Source organism: Penaeus japonicus, unplaced genomic scaffold, assembly GCF_977035675.1.
Source record: "Penaeus japonicus unplaced genomic scaffold, GWHDUDI00000001_assembly GWHDUDI00000029, whole genome shotgun sequence".
Classification (NCBI taxonomy): Eukaryota; Metazoa; Arthropoda; class Malacostraca; order Decapoda; family Penaeidae; genus Penaeus; species Penaeus japonicus.
In genome coordinates this window covers 7,860,244-7,871,434 of record NW_028234431.1, presented here as the reverse complement: position 1 = coordinate 7,871,434, position 11,191 = coordinate 7,860,244, and the positions used below count along the sequence as shown (strand labels likewise).

The window sequence follows — 11,191 nt, the reverse complement described above, 5'->3', positions numbered from 1 at the left end:
ACACACACTCACACACACTCACACACACTCACACACACTCACACACACTCACACACACTCACACACACTCACACACACTCACACACACTCACACACACTCACACACACTCACACACACTCACACACACTCACACACACTCACACACACACACACACACACACACACACACACACACACACACACACACACACACACACACACACACACACACACACACACACACACACACACACACACACACACACACACACACACTCACACACATTCTCACACACTCTCACACACACTCACACACACACACACACACACACACACACACACACACACACACACACACACACACACACACACACACACACACACACACACACACACACACACACAATTGCACACACACAAGCACATACACAAGCACATACACATACATGCACACACTCACACACACTCACACACACACACACACACACACACACACACACACACACACACACACACACACACACACACACACACACACACACACACACACACACACACACACACACACACACACACACTATACACACACACACACACAATACACACACACATACATAATAACACATATATATATATATATATATATATATATATATATATATATATATATATATATATACTAACATACATACATATAAATGTGCAGACATGCATTCAAATATAAAAATATATATATATATATATATATATATATATATATATATATATATATATATAAAAGCATACATATATATATATACTAACATACATACATATAAATATGCAGACATACATTCAAATATACATGGGTGCATACATGCATTCAGATATACTTACATATATTCATATGAACATACATGGAAAACATAAGCATATATACATACATACATATATGCACTTATTTTTTTATTTTTTTTTATTTGCATTTACCTCTGTTTAGTGGAGGGTTCATGTTTTTGTATGTGAATATATTTTTAGATAAAGTCATGAGCATTGGAAGCATTTCTTTTTTAAGTATGTATATATATTTCCGTTATATACCATACCTTTAGGAGTTAATGATGTTAGGTTCAACTTTTGTGTCCGCAGCACAGACATGGCAGATGCATTTCCTCCAATCAGTGCAAGGAAGAACAGATGCATTAGGCAGCACTGGTTCTTTGGCTTTTGTTGATAAAGAACAGGCTGATTTTTTTTCTCAGTGCCATTATTGTTGAGATTGCTGGTATTGGTTCAAAAAGATATGATTGCCATGTTCTTTCAGATCATACATAAGCTTTTTTGCACTCTCTCTGAACGATGTACTGACTGGTTATTTACTGGTACTTACTGTGTATATGAATATTTTTGTGGACTCTCTTGTACAGTTCTTAAGATTTTATTTTTAAAAGAAATGTATGGAAATGCATTTGAACATAATTTGTGATAATATTACTAAAGGTGATGAGCATGAGAAGGAACGAAAATAAAGAAAACACTGGAATTCTCTCACAGACTCCTGGTATGGGCTCTGGGCCTTGGGATGTTTTCGTATATGAGAAAGTGTTGAAAAAGTTGAAGAAAAGAAAACATAGCTGTTGGAATGTGTACCATCCATGCACCTGTACAAAGCTCTCCATGATGCAACCGCAAGTGTTCTCCAAGTGAAATGTTCTACGTCCTTTGTACATTGTTGACACGACATATCAACTGTGAAATTATATTCTTAGAACTGCCAAGTACATACTATCCCATTTTCAATTTTTTAAAGTTCCACTTTTTGTTTTTATCTGTTATTGATATTATTATTATTATTATTATTATTATTATAGAATTTTATGTTGTTTGTTTATTTATTTATTTATTATCATCAGTAATATTATTATGAATATTATTGTTATAACAAAGGTAATAATAATAGCAATGTTAATGGTAATAATGATGATACAATCTTTTGCAAATATACACAAAAGGGGCAAAAATATGAATGGAGGAGTATGTCATCCCTGCCAAGTTCTCTATCCTTCCAGCTATGTTTTTTGATTGGACAGGTGGGCCAGCCGATGTGTAAAGGCCCTTTATTAAAGTTGTGGTTCAGTGCCTTTGTGGCCCATCAAGATTCATAGTATGGGAAATGTTTTACTTTGACAAGTTTTTTGTTTTTGTTTATATCCACATTTTGATTTGTGTTTTTTTATAATTACAGAGATGATGATAACAATTATTATTATTATTGTTATTGTTATTATTATCATCATCATTATCATTATTGTTGTTATTATTATTATTATTATTATTATTATTATTATTATTATCATCATCCTTACTTTTAGAAAATATCCTCTACTCACCTTTTTATCTTTTTTAATTTGATAATTATCCAGTGCAGCAGTTACACTTGTGCAGACAACGATGTCGAGGGCAGAAGTGGTTTTTAAAACTGTGCATAAACCACTAACATACTTGTGTAGTGGGACCCTGATCTCGCAGAAGACATTCAAAGTAATGTTTTTATTCACTGAATCATTAAATGAGAAGTACCTATATAATCCTTATTGGAGGTGAAGACGGGCAGTAGGAGTGCGTTTTTTAGTAATCTTAAGTAGGTGGAGGTACATTGGTCCTGGAGAGGAAAGCATTCAGTAGCTTGCATGTGCACATCAGATGATGGTGTTATCAGTGTGGGAGAGTCATGAGATGCCAGCTTTAGAGAGATAATGGAGGAAAGAGAAAATGCTGGCTCTCTAGTTCATGGTTGTGTGGTGCTGAAAATATGCATACAACTTATTTTCCTTTATTTTAGTTTTTTTTTTTTTTTTTCTTATTTCCATATGTACTTATCAGACTATATATATATATTTATATATATTTGATTTTTTACTTTGTTTTTTGCCTTTTTATAGTGTTCCTGTTTTCCCAAGTTCAATAATGCATAATGATGTGAAAGGAGAAATTTGTATGTTAAATTTTGATTAAGGTTCAAAGATAACTCCTTCTGTGAAGGATGAGAGTTTAGTGTGATTTTCATGATTTTTCTCACCTACAAAATGTGACATAAACGTGTCCTTTAGCTATTTTCACTTAGTTTCTAAACTATTTTGGTGTCAGAAAGGTTGCATATAGTTATATTTTCAATTTCCTTGTTACATCAGACGGACAAATACAAAGAGGAAAAAAAACTATATCGTTCTTTTTATGAAAGGAAGTACTTGAGCTGTTCCTCACAACAGCTTAATAGTTTCAGGGAAACTTCTTATTTTATTTGGCGTTCAAATGGATAAGTAAATAAATGATCTCAGGTGGAAAAGGACTGTTAGGATGAGAGGCCCATTACAGACACAGGGAATTTCAGCCTTGTAGATTTTGCTTGATGCACTGCCTTTGAACTTCCTTTTTTAACCCTTAAACTGCGGCTTTTTAAAGTAGAATTTAATTCCCGTGCGTCGGCAGTAAATCATCCTTGACCCCCAGTTGGCTTTTGTAAAAAAGGTCTCTTGTTTTGCATACGTGTTTCGACTTCTCTTTGAAAGGATCACAAACTAAAGTACAAATCTTAGCACATCCATGTAAATTATGTTATTTGGTGGAAAAGAAAAAGATCAAAGCACATTTAAACTTGAAAAACGACAACAAAAACTGAATGTAAAAGCATTCTAAACAAGACTTTTGAAATTAACTGCAACTGTTTTGTTATATTTATTTGGCGTATATTATCTGAGCAATTTTAAATCTGCAAATGGCATTTCAGAATTTGCCAAAATAGAGAGAGAAAAAAATACATGATGCACAAAACACCATTTTCTCTGCAATAACTTTTACTATGGTTTTCAGTATATTTATTGCATTTTAATGGGACCACTTCTGTACCTTAAATTTTTAGGCTATCAGTTGATAAGTTAACCCCTTTTTGGATAAAAGAAAAGGAAAGTTTTCTTTGTATATTAAAAACTTCTATTTCCCTTAGGCAGCTTTGCTAACTAGAAAACTGCCATCATCACTATGTACCTTACAAGACTGATATTACAGGGGAGGGAGACACAATGTCATCTGTTCTGCATTTATGCTAGCTGTTGTTGATGCCTTTATACCTGACCTCTGGGGCTGTATGTGACCACTGTCATTCTCTTGTGTTTTTATTTATTTTCTTATTCTTATTTTTTAGTATTACTTCATTTTTCTTCGGTCTTATTTACTTATAATACATGTATTGTACGGCATGTAGTGTGTTCAAATCAGTCGCACACATTTTGATGCAGGACACACTTGGGTCTTTTTGTACAATACACTTATCATAAGTCTTTGTCATATGGGATAGCTTATAAGTTTCCTTTTTTGGTTTATCAAAGCAAAGAGACCCTCCCTAGTCTTGTTGCAGGTCACGCACCAGAAAATTTGCCGAGAAGTTGCTCAAAGTGGAAATGTATGAGATCTCATCAAGTTATTTGTATCAGGGCATGAAAGTTTTATTTTAATTTTGAGTCTTCAGAACTTCTTTATGGTGTTGAAAATAGAGGTGGAACAAGTCCAATCAGCAAATAAACTTTTTAATCATCCTTGTTCATGTCTTGCATACCAAATGTTAGAATAGAAAATGCAAAACAAAAAAGAAAAATGGTAAATTCACATTACTGTTAAATAGAAAGATTAGTGAAACAAATGAATTGTGGTGTCTTTTCCAAGCTTAAGTTGCTGTGTTGCTGAAGATTTTAAAATGAATAAATAAAAATATAAAAGTGTTTAGAAAAGAAATAAAAACAAAGTTAAAGCAAAGTATCGGAAAGAAAACTCCAATAATGTAAGAAAGCGGCGAGGAAGCTCCACCGGCCCTCACCCCCTTCCCCCCATCTTATCATAGTCTGTCCACATTGTGGCCATTCAGCCCCAGGGACAGTCGTGTAAAGCCTGGCTTGTTCTCTTTGACAGTTGACAAAAAAATAAAAAATAAAAAAATAAAAACCTGTACAGTTCGAGGAAGTTTTGTAACATACAGATATATTTTTCATTGTATAATTATTATTGTAACTATTCGTAAATAAAGGAAAGAAAGGTACAGTTTGTTTCATTATTTGTCCTTCATCATGTGTTAAAATTTGCACTTTTGTTTTTTTAATATCATTTGTATTATACATAATGCTCTATAATTTGACCCTTTATGAAAAGAAAGAAAAAAAGGAATTATAGATAGAAAAATGAATAAAGACAGACCAAGAATAAAACAATTAACATTCATGAATCGTTATTTAAAAAGTCACAATGAGGTAGTAGATTAGTAGATAGTATTTCCAGTTTCATCTTCATATTTATTTCCTTGGAATGGATAGTGCCTTCAATGCTTCATATATTTAAATTTTGTAATTGCATTTTTCTTCTTTTTTTCTTTACTATAAATAACTATATCAGAGCAACATTTTTTTTCTTAATCTCAAAATATTTGTTTGTAATTTATGGGGAACAGTACTGTAAGATGGTATGTGAAATAAAATTCAAAATATTTACTCATAAAATAAAAGGTTCATGCATACAACAGTATCAAAGACAAATTTTATTCTCACATGCAACATCTATCAATGCTCCAATAGACAGCATATAAAAAAGGTGCTAAAAAAGTGTTGATATCAATCCAAATATGCATAGTATAACACTTGGCCCCATAGAAAAATCACTGAAGATATTGTAATACATGTGCATTAGTACTGAATGTACTAATCAGTCATTTATTATATATTAATGCTAGACTTAATACAGTAAAGCTGAGAAAACAAAATAATAGAGATAACATACACAGCTGAATACACTATGTTTATCATTTAATCTGGAAGGCAAATCTGAAAAAGAAGATCTGTTAATGACTTGAGCTATATAGAGATTATGAAGCTTTTCTTATCTGCCTGGGTGTGTGTATGGAAGACAATGAGAAGGGATCTGTAATATTCATGTAAATAAAGTATATATGCACTTTAAAAATAGTTATTTACATTTTGTTATATCTTCATACTTTATCATTAAAGCCCTTTTGGACCAGTGAAAAGTCAACAAATTTCATAAACCTGAAGTTGTGTTTGGTAACTTTCATTAATTTAAAGTTTGTGATTGTAAGATATACTTTAAAAATATTCATAGTAAAATAAAGAAAACAAGAAAATATTAGCAAAAGAATAAGTCATACATTATTTATAAATATACTGATACTATAAGCTCTTCTGAAATCAATCCATCACTGTTAAAATTTAATCCTCTCTATAAATATAATTAAAAATGGTTGTATTTCATAAATCATATCATGAATCAATAAATGAAAAAGGGAAAACCTACTTAAAATATCTGAAATAAAAATATTCACAGCCATGAAGTTATAAAATCTTTCTCATGTCAAGGAGTGACAAAAACAACTATTTGTCCTTGCTACTTTATGGGATGAGGACAAAGTTCTTGCAACATGGTCAATCTTTTGGCATCAAAGTTTTATGCATTAACCCTTAAATAAAACTCCTTTAACAAAATGGCAAAAGCAGGGAAGGTTGCTCTCCAATGTCTGGTCATTTATCTGTCCACACTGTTACTGATCTTTTCCTTATATTTAGGTCATCTTTGGTTGAAGACTTTTATATCTCTAGATTCTTATGTGAAGAAAGAAAAAGAAAAAAAAGAAAGAAAGATTCAAAGGACTAATATATTTTTTGAAAGGAGAAGAAACAAACAAAGAAGAAAACGATGAAGGAGGAGGAGATACAAATAAAGTGAAGAGGAAGATAATAATCTGGAGACTGTGACTTGTGATTTTCCTAAAACTAGAGGTAAATCAAGGTGGCACACAGGTGAAAAAGTTATTTATAGGTTGCGAGTGCTTAATTAGTATTATAATTTTCTCTGGTGTCAAGATGAATAGAAAAGCTTTGTGCGAACTTCCCAGCGAAGTTTTGATCTGGGGTCTTCACCTGGAGTCTTGAATTTATCCCAGTGTGCCTTGTAAAAATGATACAAGTTTACTGGATCAGGCCGACTAGGATATCCAGGCAAGGAGTCTGAAATTAGAAAATGTTAGAGGGTCTCATAATTGAACCTAAAATATTTAATTTCAAATCCTATTTTATTGGAAATTCAATTAATCCCCTATCTCAGATTTGTAAGTATTTGAATAAAAAGAACTATAGACAGAAGAGATACATATGACTAAAATCCTAAGAATAACTGCCAGACTTATTCAACCTAAGATAATTAACACATTACTCACCAGCAGCTTTTACAACTTTTTTCTTAGGTCTGACTGCAACTTCCTGCTTCTCCTTAGCAATACTCCTTGAGGGTGCAACAGCAGAGTCCTTGAAACCTCTGTGAGAATCAACCGATGAGTCTTCTGTCACCTTGTGTGAATCAAAAGCTGACTCCTGTGATCCCTGATGTGAGTCTTCTGCCGAGTCTTTGGATTCCCTACGAGAAGAGGGAAAGGCCCCTCGCTTGGCTGATGGGTCGACTGGTTGAGATCTGGCTCCTGCTTGGCCTTTTCTACTTATTAGGTAGATAGAAGAAGATGAGTCATCCACTTCCTCTGAGGAGTAGGATGGCCTGGAGGATTCACTCTCGAAGTCTGAGTATCCACTTTCTATGGCAGTATCCTCATCGCTCACTGATAAAACTCTACTGAAATGTCAAGGAGATACATAAGGGTATGGATTAACTGAATGATAGAGTTAATGTTCAACTTGAATTCTAAACTTTCTCTTATACATTAACAAAACAAATGTTGAGGTTCCTGTAACCTGACCCCTATTCAGAGGGGTCGATCATCTTATTTTCATTTGATTTTGAAAAGTAAAAATATGGGAGCAAAGTATTTACCAGAATTGCTAATAGACTCTCTCTCAAGCACCTACATACCTGTCAGTATTCAGATGTTTAGAATCCTTACTACTAAGCCTCGATGAACTAGCTGGCCTTCTGGGTGAGAGAGGTGTTGATGCTTCAGGCCGATTTGCTTTCTCTCGAGTGTGGCCATGTCTCCCTATTGTTGCTGGGGGACTGAAATATGTTGTCTCTTCTCTTGACCCTTCCAACAGCTGTTTGTCCTGCTTAAGCTTACGTAGGTCACTTTTAATCAGCTTGAGGAGATCTGAAAGATTTACAATAAGATGATGAATTCAATCTACGGAAAACATAAAAAGAAAAATGGAAAAAATCTATTCATAAAAATGTGAATATGTATAATAAACTGTGCCAGCTTACATGATATTCAAGCACAAACAAACATTGTGGCCTACAAAGAATTTTTCAAATAAAAATTCCCTTTTATAATGAAAGTCTGACCTGTAAACTTTATGACTACATTTGTTTGGGAGTAAAAAATTATTAATTTAATGTGATTTATATATATACAAGGTAAAGGGGGTGAATCTTTTGAAGCATTAAAACTTAACTGCAAAAATAGCTTTAAGAGTCATAATAAATCATCAACACTTCTTTGCACAAACATTACAGAAGTAAATAGGTACTGACCTCTACGAAAAACTTCCACTGTTTCGTCTGGTATGCTAGTGAATCCCATCTTCTCTAACTCTGCCCGCACCTCCTCTTCAGATATCCTCAATTTGTAAGGCATTTTTTAGTCTGAAAGTGAAGTTAAATCTTATATATCATGTCACAAACTTTAGCAGTTTATAAATTTGTCATTATATTTCAAGAAGATACTATACTTAACCCGTTAACGACGGGTGACATGTTTTTTTCATTATACATGACGCAGGAGCTCTGGCATGACGACAGGCGTCATGACGTTTGGGGATTTTCGATTGCTATGTTATTTTATTGTACTATGAGTAATGATAACAATAGCAATCATAATTATTATAACTGGCATAATATTTGGAAAAATGAGTTTCACCTTACATCCAAAACCTAGATGGCACCACTTTCTTCTAGAACCAGCAGGAGAGAGAGCCTTGAATGGCACCCATCTATGGTCTCTAGCAAGGACTATCTTTATAGAGCAATGGTACATAGCAAGTTGCCAACCTCTTGCTCTAGAGGACCGCAGATGAAGGATATGGAAGGAGGAAGGTGACTCAAACCATGCCCAATGTCTACAATGTGCCCCTGTGCCAGAAGGGATGCCTTTTACTGTGGCACTCACAGTCATAAGCACAAGTTTCCTTCCTCTTCCCTACGTCTTCATGTTATCTTCATTGTGGATGGATATATATTTTGTATTCGTTCATGATAGCACACATGAAGTTGCCTTTTGTCCTTCCTTAAACAGCAATAATTCAATCACACTGAGTATAAAGAAAATAATGAGCTGATACAGACCCTGAACTACAATTTTAGTCAACTTCAGAATTGATAGAGCCTGTGATATGACAGATATAAGTCTCTAAATACAGTAAAACAGACAAAAAAAATGAAACACAAAAATGGCTCTAGCTCTATAGTGAGTGGCTAATAGGGAGTGGGTAAAATCAAGGTCTGTTGATGAAGCTGCCTCACTCTGAAATACAACTCATCCTGGAGCCTGGGTAAGCAAATCTATCCCCCCTCAGCAACAGGTTAATGGATACCATATTGATAAATCTAAAGAGAGTTAGTCAGAATACAGATGATATGCTGCACTATTATCAGCCTTCATATGGTAATCAATTGAAATTACTAATATGAAATATTTGTACTTCTATTTTGTAACTGCAAAAATAATGTAACCCATCAGTGTTCATACTACTACTTTGTTATTCAAAAAAAGTTAAGACTTACATCTACTTCCTTTTTTATGTAGAGATGGAACACACACACACACACACACACACACACACACACACACACACACACACACACACACACACACACACACACACACACACACACACACACACACACACACACACACACACACACACACACACACACACACACACACACACACACACACACACACAGAGAGAGAGAGGTTGAATATCTTGTAACAAGTTAATGCTTGTGTATCTTACTAATATTGACTGCACAGGATATAGTTGAGCTGCATATGAAAATATTGATATTCATGGATATGTTTGAGTAAATACAAGTGATTTATGGAGCTTTTGTGTATTCTCATCATACTTCCAATAGTTACGCAGGGAATGAAGGACACAGACAATTGTGAGTTGAAATACATAACCAGTCTGGACACTTTGTTTCTGAGGATACAAAGATCATGCAAAAAAAATTGCTTGCAAATATCATAATATTAAATTATTTTATCTGTTGGTCCTGTTTCATTTTTTTTAAAGATAACGATGTTTGAAGATACAGTTAAGATCACTAAATTCTTTGGAAAAAATGACAAGGTCCTTGCACTACCACTGAGCTAGCCAGTTGCTTTATGTGTATAACTTACACTTATCAGATTGAAGTTAACCATTATAATATTTGTGGTAATCAAATTTCATCATTAACTTTCACACAGGCATCCAGGTTGCTTGTTGTCGATGAAAGTGCTCAAAGTCACACTAAAAGACTGACCTTAAGTCTCATAAAACTGAGGATGAAACACTGGTCTCTGCTAAAATATGGTAAAACTTATTAAAACCAATGACACAAGCAATTGCCATGACCTACATGCCATCAGTAATCCAGAAAAGGACCAACAACCTCCACCATCTATATTTTAGCAAGATGGAACTTCCCCTGGTTTCTTTTTTTAATAATAAATTGCCCAAGAGGTCTACAAGCTTCACCTTGTAAGAAAATATATGATGGAGGTCAGCTGGCCTTTCTCATAGTAATCTCTTGAGTCACTCATCTACAACACACATTGGAAATAAGAATGTTATTTGATATAAAAATAAAGATGAATTATAAGTGCTGTTGCATATTTACAATCCAATCAGAGTGGATGTTTCACCTCAGTAATGTGTTTGAAAACTTACAATTACTTGCATTACCTCCAATGTGGGTGTCAGATGCGACTGGTAAAACTTTTATTTTGCTAATCATTAATAGGGCTTCCCTGACAATTCATCATCAAATAAGAAAGCAGCACAAGCTCTGTAGCACCAGTATATATATATTATACGTTTGTTGGCTTTACCCAGAGCACAAAGTGTATAGGCCGTGTCTTTCCATTAATGCCGCCACAACTGGGTATTTTACTTATGATATTAGTCCATTTCTTTTCCCCCTTGATAACAGAGTCAATGTAATGCTATTAACCCATCCCCGACGGGGGAA

General features: G+C 34.0%; 1 protein-coding gene across 2 annotated transcripts in view; it reads right to left on the bottom strand.

Annotated features, from left to right (window-relative positions):
• Positions 1–5,527: 5,527 nt before the first annotated feature.
• Positions 5,528–11,191, bottom strand: part of LOC122256862 (uncharacterized) — a 6,370-nt gene continuing 706 nt past the window's right edge. Inside the window, exons 2-5 of one of the 2 annotated variants that reach the window (XM_043021820.2) lie at positions 8,489–8,599; positions 7,874–8,105; positions 7,230–7,636; positions 5,528–7,020 (exon numbers count right to left, since the gene is read on the bottom strand). In XM_043021820.2, the coding sequence (XP_042877754.2) occupies positions 6,872–7,020; positions 7,230–7,636; positions 7,874–8,105; positions 8,489–8,591 (891 nt within the window). In that variant the 5' untranslated portion in view covers positions 8,592–8,599 and the 3' untranslated portion in view covers positions 5,528–6,871. The remainder of the gene's footprint in view (positions 7,021–7,229; positions 7,637–7,873; positions 8,106–8,488; positions 8,600–11,191) is intronic. The other variant, XM_043021822.2, reaches the window with a different exon arrangement.